Raw genomic sequence first — 19,057 nt, forward strand, 5'->3', positions numbered from 1 at the left:
GAGGATGACTCAGGAGAGTGATCCGAACACCTACCAGCACCCTAAGAAGAATTAATACTAATAATAAGGATGATAATAACTCAATAAATAAATATATAAGCACCTGATGCTATTGACTTAAATTATATTAAATATCCGAACAAGTTTCAAGAATTTAAATACGTTCTTATGCTTCTCACATGGCCATACCTCACCAAACAATATTGCTTCCCAGGGTCTGCTTTTTCTCCCACTCATATGCCCTATATTCCAATAACACATATGAGACTGTCTCTGGAAGTTGACACAAACTACATTCGCCTTAAGTATGTTTACCAAGTCTAAACAATATGGCATTTAAACCAGTATGGCTGAGTCTAAGCAGAGTAATTCCTCCCTTCTGGGCCCTCCTCTTCTCCACAGTACCTTTTTCTCAATTCCATATAAATCTCTCCCCTTTAATTGTGTGTTCCAATCCCTGCCAGATTGAGAGAACATTGTCCTTAATTAAAACCTTTGTCTTCCCTTTACTTATATGAATATCAATAGCACTGACTTTCATAGATTGTTTAGCCAACCTATTGACCTTTTCATTTCCTTCCACCCCTACATGGGCTGTGATCCACAAAAGCATACACTCTTAAAATATTGCAGCCATAATAATCTTTGTCTAACTTACAGCAAAACATCTGGACAACTATTGAACATACCCACTTTAAGACTACACAATACATACAGAGAAGGAATCAAACAGCCACCCAGATAGGCTCTACATCTTCTATACACTGCAATGCAAGAAAGATTGCCACCATTTCAATTGTATAAACTGGAAGTTTATTAAATAACCTTTTTCCAATTGACACCTGGAAGTCTGGGACATAGACTGGGACATAGTATTTTAACAACTCTAACACCTCCTCTCCCTTAATATCAACATGCTCCAGAACATCAACCTCACTCATATTGTCCTCACCATCATCAAGTTCCCTCTCATTGGTGAATACCGAAGTATTCATTGAGGACCTTGCTCACTTCCACAGCCTCCAGGCACATCTTCCCACCTTTATCTCTAATCGGTCCTACCTTCACTCCCGTCATCCTTTTTTTCTTCACATAATTGCAGAACGCCTTGGGGTTTTCCTTTACCCTACTCGCCAAGGCCTTCTCATGCCCCCTTCTTGCTCTTCTCAGCCCCTTCTTAAGCTCCTTTCTTGCTTCCCTATATTCCTCAATAGACCCATCTGATGCTTGCTTCCTAAACCTCATGTATGCTGCCTTCTTCCACCTGACTAGATTTTCCATCTCACTTGTCACTTGTTCCTTCACCCTACCATTCTTTATCTTCCTCACGGGGACAAATTTATCCATAACATCCCGCAAGAGATCTCGAAACATCGACCACATGTCCATAGTACATTTCCCTGCAAAAACATCATCCCAATTCACACCCGCAAGTTCTAGCCTCATAGCCTCAGAATTTGCCTTTCCCCAATTAAAAATTTTCCTGTCCTCTCTGATTCTATCTTTTTCCATGATAATGCTAAAGGCCAGAGAGCGGAGGTCACTGTCCCCCAGATGCTCACCCACCGAGAGATCTGTGACCTGACCCGGTTCATTACCTAGTACTAAATCTAGTATGGCATTCCCCCGGTCAGCCTGTCCACATACTATGACAGGAATCCGTCCTGGACGCACTTAACAAACTCTGCCCCATCTAAACCCTTGGAACTAATCAGGTGCCAATCAATATTAGGGAAGTTAAAGTCACCCATGATAACAACCCTGTTATTTTTGCACCTTTCCAAAATCTGCCTCCCAATCTGCTCCTCTGTATCTCTGCTGCTACCAGGGGGGCCTATAGAATACCCCCAGTAGAGTAACTGCTCCCTTCCTGTTCCTGACTTCCACCCATATCGACTCAAAAGACGATCCTGCTACATTACCCACCCTTTCTGTAGCTGTAATAGTATCCCTGACCAGTAATGCCACCCCTCCTCCCCTTTTCCCGCCCTCTCTATCCCTTTTAAAGCACTGAAATCCAGGAATATTGAGAATCCATTCCTGCCCTGGTGCCAGCCAAGTCTCTGTAATGGCCACTACATCATAATTCCATGTATGTATCCAAGCTCTCAGTTCATCACCATTGTTCCTGATGCTTCTTGCATTGAGGTACACACATTTCAGCCCTTCTACCTTACTGTGGAGGAGTACCATTGGATAAACTTCAGAATGCACCTTACCCACCCTAATCTGTATGGTCCACTGAAAAAACAATTCTTTTAACCCAGCTATACATTTGTCCACCAATCCCAAGACTTCCCAGTTTTATCAACAGTCTCCTCCTTCCAAAGCATTTCATAAGCCTTCTCAATTTCAAAGAAAACTGTTACTACAACCTCCTTATTAACTTGTGCCTTTCTAATATCAGATTCCAGACAGTGTATTGTGTGCATTAAAATCACACCAAACTAGTCTCTTGAGTCCTATGACCGTCAAGTCTCCAACACTTTCAAGGTTAATCACAGGGAGTATAAAAATTAATTACCACGATTTCCCCATATTTATCCTATATTTTTACCACAAGCTCATAAGATTCGCCTACCTGTCCCACCCTATACCCTATTTCATGTTTGACAAAAGTAGCTACACCACACTGACACCCGTATCCCCGATCCCTCCGTACTACATCATATCCTTGTAATACAAAATCCAACTGAGCTTTCAACTAAGTCTTTTGAATACGGATAACATCTGGGAGAGAAGCCATATATATCCTCCACAAACTTTAAATTCCTGACCATTAACAATCAAATTCCTGGCATTTCACTGTAAAATAGTAAGCAGCATTAATCAAGAGACTATCAACTGAGAGTTCCATCATCTAACACCTCACATACCATCTCTAACAACAAACCTGCAATACCAAGATATTTATTTGCAGCCTTCAAAATAATTCTTGTTTTCTCTCTTTGACTCTTAGCTTGAGAGGTACAGTTGACTACATCAGCCATAAAGGACACAAATACTACCTTATCCACTATCAAAGTTTCATTAGGAATAAATGAGTGAGCTAACAAACCATTTCTTGTTGTACATGGATTCTGGGTACAAACCTCTCACCCTCATCAACTTCCTTGACCTTCTGCTGGATTTCAGTCTCATGTGCTAAACCTCAGCTGTTTTTTTATGAACTACACACGCTCCATATGCAGCATTATGTTCCCCATCACATTACAACAGTTCAATTTAATGCCGTCACCACATGCTCCATAGACATGTTCACCACCAACTGAACTTCTTGGCCATGTCTGCATGCTTTATGCATTGAGTTGTTGCCGCATTAAGGAGCAGGTGTACCTAATCAAGTGGCCAATGAGTGAATATTTCTCTCCCTCTCATACTTTCTTAATTATATTCCCTTTGCTAGTTTATCTAATAAAGCCTGTACTTACCATTTCAGGACAATGTTAAAGAAATCCAACATTTCTGCTGTAAATATTCTTTAGCTTAATAAAGTATATTATCACAAAACAGTTCAATACAGGAGACCAAATTTATTGTGGCTTGTATTTGACACAGGTTTAGAGCTCAGCAGCGCTGTGTGAATAAAGATGATCAAACAGGATAGTAAAAAAATTAAACAATCCCAGGCATATAAATACATTGTCTAAGATCAACATTGTCTCTAGTATCTCCCTTGTTTAAAAACTGATGCATCCATAATACAAACATATGTTCATATGTATGGATGGCAGGGAAGGCCTGGAGAACATCCTTGGGCAAGGTGTAACACCTGCTTCACTCACCCGATCAGGGTCACATGAAGCCATGGGAGCAGATGGTGGATGGTCATATGAGTAGCTGGTGAATATCACAAGTCCTGGTTATGCGACCACTGACGCCAGCAGAGAATCTTTGAAGAGTTAATGGCCAGGGTTACGTCTTGTAAAGACGTTGCCCAGAAGAAGGTAATGGCAAACCACTTCTGTAGAAAAATTTCCCAACAAGAACAATTATAGTCAAGACCATGATTGCCCACATCATAACGGCACGGCACATAATGATGATGATGATGATGTTCATATGTATTCTGCATGCTCAAGTAGAGCTAGCTGGCGATTAAGAATCCTTCACAAATGTCTTATGGTCTTATTGCACTCTCCTATTCAAACAAAATGTACCCTGTAATCCAGTTTTAGAAAAGCATCCTGACTTTTGAATGTCTAGAAAATTTACATTTGAGACTTTCTTCAGTTACTTGTGTTAATGATGCGCAATCTCATCTGAAACTGATGATAAGCAAAAACAAACAGTGCTCTTTCCAACAAGTGAAAGTCTAGGAATGGATATTTAACCTATATTGTTCAAGATAGCCAGTTGAGATTCATCTAACTCCATCAGAAACTATATATCTTCCTTTGTAAAACAAAAAAAGCTAAAAATGTTGAAATCCAAATACAAATATTATGTAGACTTTATTGAATGTTGCTCAGAACCCCAAATAAGGTGTCTTATTACAAAAGAGCTTCACACTGCCAAAAATTTACATAATGGAATGGTTCTCTGATGTAACATCAGAATAATTAGTTGAAGAAAAACATACAATATTTTATGCTTGTATTTCTAATGTTTTTTTCTGTAGGCATAACTTGCTCCCCTTCAGGTCACTCAAGGTCCATAGCATGTGAGAAGCACATATAAAATAGGAAAAATCTATATTTAAATAGCTGACTAATTTTCTATGTGCAGCACAATCAGAAAATTATTTTTTTCAAGTCATAATTCCACCAATTATTTTCACTCTGGCCACAAATGATAAATTCATTTATTCTCTGAGAATTCTAAAAAGTGACATAATAAATTCATGATCAGACAAAGTTACAAATATTGTGGTCACACAGTAATGTTCAAAGTTCATATCTGTTCCTTTTAACATAGTTTACAGCTCATCAGATAGCTGGTCAGTTTTGGAAGTATACTGCTGAAGGTTTGTCTTGTGTATGTATTTTGTCCACACATATCCCAAAATATGTATGAAATACCCAATCACTCTGCAACTATAAGTCAATGTCAATGCTGGTCATTTGGCACTTGATTTGTTGTCTTGAGTATTTTGTGGATTGTGGGTATCATTCTGTACTTCAGAAAGTTTATGACTCCTTTGGAGCCGCAACTCTTCAAGATTTTTCCAAAGTTCCTCACGCTCCTGTTCCTTTTTCTTTTCACTGCAAATTAAAGTAAAAATATTTGTTAAGGAATACACAGTGCAATGCTAGAATCAATATTCTATAATTTGAGAGCATTTTAATAATTTGTATTTTGTAGACTTTTGTAATTCATCTTCTATTACAACTGCTGTTGTTGTTCCTTTCCACACCTTGTGGTTCATCGGATGGCAGCCTTGCTGTTTCTTTTAAATAGACTAATAGATTAATTCTTGTGAATAATTCACAAAAAATATTAAATGTGTATTGTTCATATAAAGGCTTTTTACTTTTTCTCATACAATAATCGAGACAATAAAATATTAAAACAATTGTATGACAAAGTGGACATTATGGAAAATAAGGCTACATTTATTCAAGGTGTATTTTTTTATGGCACAAATGTTAATCAGCCGTGAAAATATAACTTCTAACTTCAGTGCAGTCATACTATTACCGAGTTCCACAGAACCATTTGTGGAAGCAGGTGAATAATTTACATGTAAACATTCAATCAATGTTTGCTCTAAAAGGGACACAATCATTAGAATGTGGAATACATAAAATAATTAATGAAACGTGATTGCATACCGCTGTCTTTCTGCTTTATATGATGCTGTAAGTTCATCAAACAGTGCCCCATTCATCTCCATTAAAGTTTTTAGTACGTTGTAAACAAGTGCTACAATGGTTCTGTAAAACAAATTTTCATTTACTTAAATGCACAAGATGATTACATTTGTGAAAGATTTAAGATATACAACATAGATTAAGGATAATAATATACTAACAGAAGTTGTTTCCGTCAACTATCAAGTGTAAATCAAAACTATCTACAATGTGTACAAAGTCTAATCTGATGCAGGATCCAACAGCAGATTCCTCAGGTACTGCGCCATCTGAGCAAGCAGCTTCCCATCACTGAACTCTGAAAAGGTCCAGTAACACAGAAGAGCCAAGAAAAGGCACACAAGTTTGAGATCTAAATGCAAGTTTTGAAATAGCCCAGCACTTACAGGAATAAATACGTACTGGTATAATCGAATCTATTGCCTGCAGAAAAAGAATCTTAGTGTCGCATGTGGTGACACGCATGTACTCCGATAATAAATTTTACTTGGAACTTTATTGTCAAATATAGAGTACAGCCATCGATTTTATTTTCATAAAAAGTACTTACGAGTTCCAGTGTTCCTTGGAGATTCTGTATAAACTACCAAACATAATTGGTAGAATTTTCTCAGAATTATCTTCAATTAGGCTAAGAATGTATTCATTATTCCAGAAATATAAAGCTCTTTCTGCAACCTGTTGAGGCAAAAATCTATCTGAGAATACTTTTAAATTTAAAGTTTAAAAGATTTTGAACTTCAAAAAAAAAATCACCATTTCATACCCACAGTCAAGATACTGGACAATTAACCAGGTTCTTTTTCAGCCTCTTTGTTTGTATGTATGTAGTATAATTTGCCATGCTTTTCTTGATCAATTGCTGTAACGAAACCCAATTTCCCTCGAGATCAATAAAGTATGACTATGACTATGCTGAGCTGCCATTATAACGCTACCCATTAATAACAATGAATCTGCAAGAGCTGGTGACAAATGAAAAATTAAAATGCCTCCAAGCAAATAGCACCCTAAAGATTGGAAGTCTTTCTTTTTTGTCAAGAGGAGTATTCTCTCCTGTGCCTTAACTATTTTCTGTATGGCTATAGCTTCTTGAAAGTGGTAACAAGTGGATAAGGTGGGTAAAGAAGGCATATAGCATGTTTGTCATTATCAATCAGGACAATGAGTGTCAAATTTGGCAAATTATGTTGTGTCTGTGTAAAACTTTGGTGTGGTCACAGGCAGAGTATTCTGGGGTAGTACTCAATAGGAAGGCTATGGAGACTTTGGAAAGGGTGTGAAAGGGTGTAAAAGAGGTTCATAAGGATTTTGCCTGGATAGAAGTGTATAAGCAATAAGGAAATGTTGAATAAACCTGTTTTTTTTTCCTCTGGAGCATCAGCAATTAAGGTGCGATCTGATAAAAATATATGAAAAATAGAGAGACAGAAGAATAGTAATTTTTGCAGGGTAGAAATCTCAGAAAATACAGGGCATAGGTTTAAGGTGAGAGGAGATCACATGAAGGCAGAGAGGTTAGTTAGACATGGTGTGCCAAAAAGTCTGTTCTTGGGCTCCTGGTAATATGTGTAATGCAAATGAAAACTATGTAGTACTCCAGGTACAAATTCACATCTGCCCTGTAATGTATCAAGATCTTCTCTACTTTTTACTCCACAGCTCTTGTAAAACATTCCAATAGCTTGCCCAAGTATTTTCTCCACCTGCAAGCTAACTTGCAAGATAAGGAATTAATTGCGACGGAGACAGAGTACTGGACAGCTTCCGGTCAAGATGGAACCAGTGAATGACGCTTCTTTGGGCAACATCTTCCAGATAGTCCACAAAACTGTTTATTTTACTTTTTCTATGTCTTATTTTAAATGTTTTTCTAGTACTGTTAGAGCCTGCGATTTACAATTTGAAGATTGATTGAGGGATCTAGCACTTTTCTGCCTCCGAGAAAATTCCAGGAGCAGAGTGGCCTTGAGGCGAAAAAGCTGAGATGGGGCTTGTGCCCATGTTCGAATCCATTTCTTGCCAGTTAAAGTGCCAAGGAAGATTGAAACATGAAGGTGGTAGTGAGCGAGTTTTCCACACCAACTATCTGCCTCTCCCTCGCTCCTGCTGGAGAAAGCATCTATGTATGATGGGCTCCCATTTGCTGCTGCCAGAGGTGGTGTCTATGAACGCCTCTGCAATCAAATGCTCTCTCCCTCCCTCAATGCTGTTGGAGGATGTTACCGAAGTTCTGAAATTTATGGATTGGACCTTGGTTTTTACATTGTGTTTTTATCTGTTCTTTCTTGTTGCGTTTGCATGATTTGTTAGTTTTTTAATGGTTTTTTGTGTGTAAAGGGGTTGATGTTTTCTTTGAATGGCTTCAATGGTTTTCTTTGTTTCATGGCTGTCTGGAGGAGAAGAATCTCAGAGTTGTATACCACATACATACCTTGATAATACTGTATCTTTGATCCTTTGGAATAGCAAGATGCATTTGTATAGCATCAATTTTTGTAGTATTACTGTTTAAACAGTATTTTGCATTCTCATTGTATCTTCCAAAGTGAATTATTCAGTTTCCCACATGATGCTCCAGCAACTTTCAGTCCACTCATTCATGTTACTAATTGATACCCTCTTGCAGGCATTTTATCTCCTTCTCTCAAATTGCTAGCTGTTGTATCATCAGCAAATTCAGCGGCAATGCACTTGATCTCTTCATTTAAGTTATCAATAAAGGTATATATGGAGATTCAAGAGACTAAAAAGTATAAATTGTTGAATCCTTGGAATCCTACTAGTTGTCAACTACCAATCCAAAAAATGACCCCCACTCTGTTTTCATGCACTCTTAACTATTAAATGTTTTCTGTAAATCCAAAGAAGAAACTACTATTTTCAACTTTTTTCTTTTAAGAATTTCATATGGTTCATCATGGTGCCAATCTTCTATAACTGACATTAAGCCAAGATCCCACATTCTCTCACTCTCAACTACACAAACATCTTCATGGCACTATTTTGAAGAGCAGAGAACTTAATGCCAGCATCCTGATGATAGCATGTCTAACAATCAACTTAACTAAAAACCAGATTAATTAACCTTGCAGTTTGAGGGATTTTTTTGGTGCAAAAACAAGCTGCTGTCTTCTACAATTATGAATGCACTTTGAAAGTAATTCATCAAGGTTTGGGATTTCCAAGTAAATTCAGATTCTTTTTCCTTTAGATTTTGTAATTGTATTTCAGTGTTACAAAAGCTGATATTTAATATATTACAGGGAACAATTGATTACAAAAGAGTTGTGTTCCTGTCTGTATCACAATTTTCTGTTAAGCAAAATCCTATTTCCCATGTTATATATGAAGATGCATTCCTACATATGTTTTTTTCTCAACAGTAATATTACTACTGCTGCTGACTTGTGGTTTATCATGTCAGCTTCTGAAATAAATAGCTAAAATGGCCAGCAGTAGTGCTTGAACATGCAAGTAACTGTAAATGTTGCAATGCCCACAGATTTACCTATTGCAAAGTTTTCCTCCAGCATCAAACCTTTGTAAAAAATCATTTTTTTACATCCACTGCAATTCTTTTACATGGTTATTCAGGTTTATAGCTTGCACTTAACCTTGTTGGCCCTGTTTCAGACATTGTGAATGTAAATAAAATAGAAAATGCCAGAGAAATAAACTGTTCAACAGCGAGTCTGGATGAAGGGTCTCGACCTGAAACATTGACTGTCCATTTCCCTTCATAGGTGCTGCCTAATCTACTGAATGCCCTTTATGTGTTGCTCTAGACTCCAGCATCCTCAGTTCTCAGGGATTAGCAAGATGTATATATCATGCTAAAAAAAATCTTGCTAGATTATCTGCATTTCCATAATTGAAAGATGAAAATCCTGAAAATAAAGAGAAAATTTGGTTTCTTCAGCATTTTGTGTTTAGTATTTTCTCTAAATGAACACCATAAGACCAAATTGTGCATCTTGGATTTCTTTGTATTGATTTGCAAATTCTATAATGGTGAATTTCCATAATCTGAATGGCAGTAAAGTAAGTATATTTAGTTTTCCCGATATTTTACTCGAACTCTATCTTTTCAGCATAAAAAGCCTATAAAGATCTATCATACCTGCCATGGTTTCTTGGTCACAAAATGCAGAGAAAAACAGCTTTTTTCATCAGAAGTTCTTTACCTGGAAGTGTGGGTTTGACACACACTTAGCTATTTGCTTGAATAACGGTTCTTGAATCTTTTTGAACTGAGAAGGTTCTATCACGTCCAAAATTTCTTCTACTTCACCCAAAAACATAACCTGCAAGGAGATAATTGAATTGAATTACAAGTCTGAAAAATTTGTTTCAATTAAAGATGTATATCCTCTATATAATATATAGAAAAAGGTATATTTTTTATCATTTAGTTTTTTTTTTCCTGAAGAATGCCTTCCCCTCAAAATGTACCAGAAACCTCAAGTCTACCAACACCTTCCCATGGCAATAGTTAGCATGGATTGCAGACAACACCTATGTTCTGGAAAAACAATAAAATTATAATACAAGATTATGATAAATCAACCGGTTAAAAATTTGACGATGATACAATAACAGTGAGAACGATCCAAGTGCAGGCTGCAGAAATTTCCACTGGAGCTGCAGATTGACAACACACAGCAAATGGAATTTAATTCAAAAAATTGAGAGTTAATATATTTGGGAAGAACAAATAAGTTAACAATACACAGTAAATTACAGAAAATGTCAATTACATAAAGAAACAAAATGTATCTTGGAATGTACAAACGTATATCCACAGATCCCTGCAAGAAACAGGATTAAAGTGGTTTTAACCACTTTAAATAAAGTGCCTAAACAGCACTGTGGATACATACATGCCTTTATCAGCAGAAACACAAAAATGCAGTTAAGTCATTCCAGAATTGTTTAAATACTAAGTAGGCCACTGCTAGAGTACCCACAATACAGAAACTATGTGATTTCATTAGGAAGGATACAAAGACATCAGAATATTGCACAGCACTGGAGACATAATCAATAAGGTCAAAGTTATAGATAATGACAGTATATAAGAATAGCTCTTTTCTTGTCCAGAATGAACTGAGACAGATTAACATCCTTCTGTGTCATAAATATTATTGATTCCATGCCTAATGAACATTGTTCATGCCTTTAATAAACAAAGCTCACATTAAGAGCTTGTTTAATCTGTTACTCTTTCTCACATAAAAACATTTAGTTTCTCCTACTGCACATTTTCATGGAATGGTGGAATTTTTGAAATACTTTCAAATTGCCCAGATTAAATAGGAATGTAAAATAATTATGCCGATTCATTCTAATTTTGTCTTCATTCATTAACAATGATACCTGCACAAATCCAGGGAAAGCAACAGACTGTGAATAAATTTAAGAATATGGATAATCTCTTTTCCCTTTTCTCCCCCCACCTCAAATCTCATCTCCCATTGGTACATTAAACCCCTATCCTTCTCAAAACCCACCTTTAAGCTGGGGCTAAAGAAGCTAGTGGAAATGAACATAACACAGACACGGTTCAAAGCAGTAATCCTTAAACCACAAAATGTATTCAGTGTTGGTCATTTCAGGAACTCAAGCCTGAAATGCTTGCTAGCTTGTTGACATAGAATTGTCACAGAATATTTGCTCCTTTCATTTTACTTTACTGTTTGCATTTATAAGCAAACAAAAAACAGGTCTAGAGACAGTAAAGACTAAAGAAGAAAATGATAACTTACCTCTTTTTGACTTACAGTTTTTGGCCAGAATTTTAGTAATCCTCTAATGACCTACATAAAGACATGAAAATACATTCATTACAGTAGTACTTGAATTTGTAGCAGAAGAAATTATAATTAGAATACTTCCCTTTATTATTAACACAGAAAAAAATCAAAATTTAAGGATTATTTTCACAAGAAGAATTTTGAATACTACATGCAGATTATGCAGAGAAAGATAGGATATATGAAGTAGTTCCGGATTATGAGGATAATTATAAATAAATGCATTCTGGAAAAAAAACATTGTTTGAAAACAAACAATTCCTTTAAATAAAACCTTGTATGTTATATTCCAATTAAAACTTATGTGAAGTTTAGTTAAAATTAGAATATTAATTAGCCTTTCTCATTATTCAAAGATTATTGTTTCAATCTCTGGACCAACATGAACTTAATGGGTACACATGAAGAATAAGCTCCTGAATAATTTATTTACATGGTGTGTTGTTTTAAAGAATAAAGGAATCCTTGAGAAGCAACATTGCAGCAAATATCACTTACACACTCAGTACAAAGGTCAGCTCCTAGCACAAGAACATTAAACTATCTGGCTTAATCTATGGCTACTCTGTACACCCATTATTGCAATTTACTAATTGAAAATATATTAAAAACACTCATATCCAATTCATATATTGAGGATATATAAGAAACAGTTGGACCTAATCAGTGTATACAACAGCCACAATAAGGCAACAAATCAAGCTGAAATGTGGCTGGTAGTTTCAGGAATCACTGAGGTTTAGCTGCTCCCAGTGAAGCAAAGTGACAACAAACTAATGGGGCAATATCTTTTCTGGACAAGACTCTACGGTTTAAAAGATGGTTGCATTAACCCCAATTTTCTGAAGTTTCTTAATTTCTGGTAGGGTCCCAGCAGCATGGAAAACCAGCAAATGTAACACCCATTTAAATGCAAGTGGTAGATAAAAGTAAGTTACCCTAACATTTGCCATTAGAAAACTATGGAATGCATTATGGAGGGAATTTATATATGAACAGACAAGTTAATATGATCAAGCAGAGTCAAGCAACACACATAAAAGTTGCTGGTGAACGCAGCAGGCCAGGCAGCATCTCTAGGAAGAGGTGCAGTCGACGGTCAGGCCGAGACCCTTCGTCAGGACTAACTGAAGGAAGGAAGCAGAGTCAATGTGGCTTTGTGAAAGACAAGTATCATTCCACTAATTTATTGGAGGTTTTGAGAATACAACAAATACAGTGAATAGAAGGGAAATATGGATTTTTCTTCTATTCAGCATATGGACTATATGGATTCGCAGATTATACTAATTGTTCTAATGTGTTGTACATATGCTTCACTGGAAGACCTACTGTTAACATATATGGATATATAACAACAACTTGCCTTATAAAAGGAAAAGGGAAGAGAAATATGGATTAATTCTGGAAAATAGACTAGTGAGCAATGTTCCCTCTAATTTATAATAATCAGTGTGTGCAAAAATCTTGTGCTGTGCAATTTTTTTGCCCAGTGAGAACAACGTGCATACTGAATAGATGTCTTCAATAAAAAACAGTATAAATAAACTAGTTCTAAAACCTGCAAACAAATCATCGCAAACTCCACATTGCCAATACCGTCCACATCAGTAAGCAGAAAAGGAAATGTGATTGTTTATGATTGTGAAATATACTTAACATGCCAATAATGTAGAGGGTGACCGCTTTTGTGTGCTATTAGCAAAAGATGTAAGTGCACGCACATGCGCATACCTTAGACAGAGCATTCCCAGTTGAGTATCACAAAAGGGAATTTACTGAAGGGACTTTTTAGGGATAGATTTATGAGCATTTGGAAAATTAGGGACAGTTAACATGGCTTTCTGCAGGGCAAGTTACATCTTTCTAAATTCACAAAGGTGTTTGATGAAGGTAGAACTGTAGCTATTCTCTACATAAATTCCAATAAAGCATTTGACAAGGTCACTCATGGAAACTCATCCAGATTAAGATGCATGGGATCCATGGTGAATTGGCCATCTGGATTCAGAACTGGCTTGCCCACGTAAGAATGAGGGTCATGGTTGATGGGACTTACTCCGGATGGAGGTCTAGTGTTCCTCAGGGATCCATACAGTGTTGATGTGCACAGTAATCTTGGGATACAAGTCCATAACTCCCTGAAAGTGGCTACACAGGTCGATATGGTGGTAAAAAAGGCATATGGCCTGCTTATCAAAGAACTGAGTTCAAGGGCCAGGTGGTTATGTTGCAGCTTTACAAAACTCTAGTTAGTCCACATCTGGAGTATTGCATTAGGTTCTGGTTGCCCCAATACAGGAAGGCTGTTGCGATTTTGGAGAGGGCACAGAAAAATTTATCAAGATGCTGCCTGGAATGTCTAATCCTAGAGGACATGCATTTAAGGTGGTGGTGGCGGTGGTAGAGGGAGGGTTGTTCTAAGGCAGGGGTAGGCAACCTACCAGATCCAGCCTGCGAAGGTATTTTGACCGGCCTGCGAGCAAATATTGCGATACTATGCTAATCCGGCCCGCGAGCGATTTTTCCTTATTCTCAGTGTTTCACGCGACCACACTGATGAACATGCATGGCGTCTTTTTACACTGGCCCCAGGTTCCGTTTTGTTTCAAACCAAACACTAGTATATACGAATGACAGGAAGGCAGACTACCTTATTAATATAGAAACATAGAAAATAGGTGCAGGAGTAGGCCATTCGGCCCTTCGAGCCTGCATCGCCATTTAATTATGATCATGGCTGATCATCCAACTCAGAACCCCGCCCCAGCCTTCCCTCCATACCCCCTGACCCCTGTAGCCACAAGGGCCATATCTAACTCCCTCTTAAACATAGCCAATGAACTGGCCTCAACAGTTTCCTGTGGCAGAGAATTCCACAGATTCACCACTCTCTGTGTGAAGAAGTTTTTCCTAATCTCGGTCCTAAAAGGCTTCCCCTCTATCCTCAAACTGTGATCCCTCGTTCTGGACTTCCCCAACATCGGGAACAATCTTCCTGCATCTAGCCTGTCCAATCCCTTTAGGATCTTATACGTTTCAATCAGATCCCCCCTCAATCTTCTAAATTCCAACGAGTACAAGCCCAGTTCATCCAGTCTTTCTTCATATGAAAGTCCTGCCATCTCAGGAATCAATCTGGTGAACCTTCTTTGTACCCCCTCTATGGCAAAGATGTCTTTCCTCAGATTAGGGGACCAAAACTGCACACAATACTCCAGGTGTGGTCTCACCAAGGCCTTGTACAACTGCAGTAGTACCTCCCTGCTCCTGTACTCGAATCCTCTCGCTATAAATGCCAGCATACCATTCGCCTTTTTCACCGCCTGCTGTACCTGCATGCCCACTTTCAATGATTGGTGTATAATGACACCCAGGTCTCGTTGCACCTCCCCTTTTCCTAATCGGCCACCATTCAGATAATAATCTGGTTTCCTATTTTTGCCACCAAAGTGGATAACTTCACATTTATCCACATTAAATTGCATCTGCCATGAGTTTGCCCACTCACCCAACCTATCCAAGTCACTCTGCATCCTCTTAGCATCCTCCTCACAGCTAACACTGCCACCCAGCTTCGTGTCATCCGCAAACTTGGAGATGCTGCATTTAGTTCCCTCATCCAAGTCATTAATATATATTGTAAACAACTGGGGTCCCAGCACTGAGCCTTGCGGTACCCCACTAGTCACCGCCTGCCATTCTGAAAAGGTCCCGTTTATTCCCACTCTTTGCTTCCTGTCTGCTAACCAATTCTCCACCCACACCAATACCTTACCCCCAATACCGTGTGCTTTAAGTTTGCACACTAATCTCCTGTGTGGGACCTTGTCAAAAGCCTTTTGAAAATCCAAATATACCACATCCACTGGTTCTCCCCTATCCACTCTACTAGTTACATTCTCAAAAAATTCTATGAGATTCGTCAGACATGATTTTCCTTTCACAAATCCATGCTGACTTTGTCCGATCATTTCACCGCTTTCCAAATGTGCTGTTATCACATCCTTGATAACTGACTCCAGCAGTTTCCCCACCACCGACGTTAGGCTAACCGGTCTATAATTCCCCGGTTTCTCTCTCCCTCCTTTTTAATATGTCTCTAATATGTATTAGATACTCTCCGTGCACGCGCAGGTTTTCAGATGGGCTCATTTAAATTTGTAAACAGAATCAGCATCACTGTGTTTTAACAAGAAATTCACGCTAAATATCCAAATATTTACATGTGCTATGATACTTGTTGAATAACTCGTGTTTTGAAATAAAATCGAAGGAAAAAATTCCAATGGCAATGAATGCAAAATGCAGGAAGGTAGACACTGAGTTCTGAAACTTCCAAGACACTTGGACACTAAATTACTTCTTCATCGAGCAAGCTGGGAAACCAGCTTGTCTCATTTGCCTAGAAAATGAGACAAAGGTCTAAGAATTGAGAGAAGAATTTTCATCTCATTTTGCTGATTTTCACTTGCATGCAAATGAGTTTAAGCTGTTTGCTACTCCATTTGATGTGGAAGTGGACAATACATCAGAAATTTTTCAAATAGAATTGATTAAGATGCAGTGTGACAACATACTGAGATCAAACTTTCATTCTGAAGATGTGTCAATGCTTGACTTCTATAGAAAATATATTCATCCAAGTGGGAAGTATCCTAACTTAGTGGACAATGCAAAAAAGATGGCATCATTGTTTGGCAGCACTTATCTGTGTGAGCAATTATTTTCAAAAATGAAGCACACCAAGAACCATTTCAGAACAAGATTGACTGATGCCAATCTGGATAATGTCTTGCTCTTGGCATCAACAAGTCTGACACCCAATATTGAGAAGCTTTCAAGCAACAAACAGCATCAAGTTTCACGTTGATATATCGACTGCTTGCATTAAAATTTTCTTTTTATTATACTTAATTTACCACCATTCAATGCATCATGTTCATACATTTTATGTTTAAAGATTCTTTGTGTCCTTTTAATAGATTCAAAAGATGCCTTGATTGAAATAAATTGCAACTAAACTGAGTTCTTTGATTACTAATTGGCATCCTTGTTTAAGCACAAATGATTTTCTAGCATGCGTTATTCATTAATTTGAGGCAAAACATAACTAGATGGATAATTCCCATATTTCAAGTTTTTTATGGCATTTATCTGGCCCACTGTCCGCTCATTAATACGCGATCCGGCCCACAGAGGCAAAAAGGTTGCCGACCCCTGTTCTAAGGAGATGTGTAAGGCAAGTTTTTATTAATACAGAGAGTGGTCTGGGTCTGGAATGTGTTGCCTGGGAAGGTGGTGGAGGCAAATACGATATAGGCATTCAAGATAAGCACATGAATGTGCAGAAAATGTAAGGATATGAACATTGTGTAAGCAGGAGGGATTAGTTTGATTTGATTACTAATATAAATAGTTCAGCACAACATTGTGTGCTGAAGAGCCTATTCCAAAGTTTTTGCATTAGGGTAATGATGTAATGCATTCTAAGTTAAATATTAACACGGATGGACAATTGTCTAACTTACAGACCAAGAGTGAATAGTTATTAATGGGTCATTTTCAGATTGGCAAGCTTTAGATAGTGGGGCACAACATCCACTTACAATTTATATTAATGACTCATACAAAGATATCAAGTACAATGTAGCCAAACCTGTCCATGATACACAGGTAGATGGAAAAGCAAAATATGAGTTGCAAACAAATACAGATAGATCAAGTAAAAAAAATAGCAAATGGAGAATAGTGTAGGAAATGTGAGATCACTCACTTTGACAGGAAGAATAGAAAAGTAGAATTATGTTTACATCAAAAAAATTATAGAATGGGGTAAATCCAAGCCAACAATATGCAAACTCCTCTACACCATAAATCACAAATGTACCCAAGTCGCTAGACTGTGAACATGACCAGTTGCGCCACTGACATTGAATTTGGAAGAGCTATGGTTTAAGTGCATGGATAAATAGTAATAACTTTTGGTCATATAAGATCTTTAACATAGTTAAAGGACACAAGGTCTTTGACATCAGCATGTGATGTTGGAACAGTTGACAAAAAACTCAAAGTAACAGGCTTTAAGAGCATCCGGAAAGAGGGAAATTGAACAGGTTTATTTCTTATTCTACACACCTCCAGGAAGTTTAGCAGAACAAAACGAATTATAAAACTGGCAAAATGTTGCTTAGTATATTTCTGTAAGTGGAATGAAGCAGACAAACACCTTTATCCTTTGAACAGATCCTCACAAGCAATCCTTTCCAGTAAATACAGCTGAGCACTGTGAATGGCACCAGTAGAAGTTAACTAGCTGGTTCACTGACCCTTCAGTGTAGATCTCAGTTAGCACCTGCTCACTAGCTCTCTAATGATTGATAGACTACAAAATAATTGGCTTTCTTTACCAAATGTTCTGCCTCAGAAATGACTAACTTTCTCTAGATGAGACCATGTTGACACTGATTCAAACCACATACAGATCCTCATCAGGTTCCAAATGCTTAACGTCAGGCAGCCATACATATAAACAAACATTTGGAAAACTAGTGGGATGGATTTATTCAAAGTTGCTGGTGAACGCAGCAGGCCAGGCAGCATCTCTAGGAAGAGGTACAGATGACGTTTCAGGCCGAGACCCTTCGTCAGGACATCTGCAGTGTTACTTGAATTTCCAGCATCTGCAGAATTCCTGTTGGATGGATTTATTGGCTGCTGAGGAATGCAGGCACCTTTTGGTGTCTAGAACTTGATTCATGGCCACATATCCGACTTACGAACCAAAGGTGTTTTTTTTGTTAAATGTCTTTTTTTTACAATCACAAGACAATGCTGGACTCCAAGAACTGAGGATACTGCAGGTCGACCCTATCAGTGAGCTGCTCGTAAGCAGAGGTGCTGCACTGGGTACAGACCATGTTGCTGCCTACTACAGGAAGGCATCGGAGTTTGTGCGCAAATGCTGTGCGCAGTGAAACTATGGGTGATCCCTAGTTGTAGCAAGGACTTGCCTGCTGTTGAAGTCCAGGAGAAGAGATGCTGGAGGTGATGTAGCGTGGTGTCTATGCTCAGCTGGGGGCTGGCCTCCCCTGTCAGTGCTGCCCTCCAGTGTTCAATCGGTGGAACGACAGGCTGGATTGCGTGTCTGCACACTGCCAGGAACTGCACTATTAATTTACCGGACATGTTGCTCAGAGACTTGGGCTATATATATATGTTTTTTTTGCTCACTATTTTGAATGTGCTGTGTATGTTTTGTACCTTGGACACAGAGGAACACTGTTTTGTTGGGCTGTATTCATATATGGTTGAATGTTAATTAAACTTGAATTTGAATTTGAAAATGTGCAGGTTATGAACAGTTTCACAGGAAAGGAACCCTGCCATGACCTGGTGAGCATCTGTATATTCACTTCAAATGGAAAT

General features: G+C 38.0%; 2 protein-coding genes across 2 annotated transcripts in view; one reads left to right on the forward strand and one right to left on the reverse strand.

Moving 5' to 3' along the window:
- The window catches only part of pacc1 (proton activated chloride channel 1), a 43,132-nt gene extending 33,140 nt beyond the window's left edge, over nt 1-9,992 (forward strand). The window contains exon 10 of the mRNA XM_063055822.1: nt 7,476-9,992. The gene's annotated coding sequence lies outside the window, so the exon portion shown is untranslated. The remainder of the gene's footprint in view (nt 1-7,475) is intronic.
- Nucleotides 2,556-19,057, reverse strand: part of ppp2r5a (protein phosphatase 2, regulatory subunit B', alpha isoform) — a 171,126-nt gene continuing 154,624 nt past the window's right edge. Inside the window, exons 9-13 of the mRNA XM_063055821.1 lie at nt 11,582-11,632; nt 10,001-10,120; nt 6,364-6,491; nt 5,775-5,876; nt 2,556-5,204 (exon numbers count right to left, since the gene is read on the reverse strand). Coding sequence (XP_062911891.1) covers nt 5,060-5,204; nt 5,775-5,876; nt 6,364-6,491; nt 10,001-10,120; nt 11,582-11,632 — 546 coding nt within the window. The 3' untranslated portion in view covers nt 2,556-5,059. The remainder of the gene's footprint in view (nt 5,205-5,774; nt 5,877-6,363; nt 6,492-10,000; nt 10,121-11,581; nt 11,633-19,057) is intronic.

This window comes from Mobula hypostoma, chromosome 8 (genome assembly GCF_963921235.1).
Source record: "Mobula hypostoma chromosome 8, sMobHyp1.1, whole genome shotgun sequence".
Taxonomy (NCBI): domain Eukaryota; kingdom Metazoa; phylum Chordata; class Chondrichthyes; order Myliobatiformes; family Myliobatidae; genus Mobula; species Mobula hypostoma.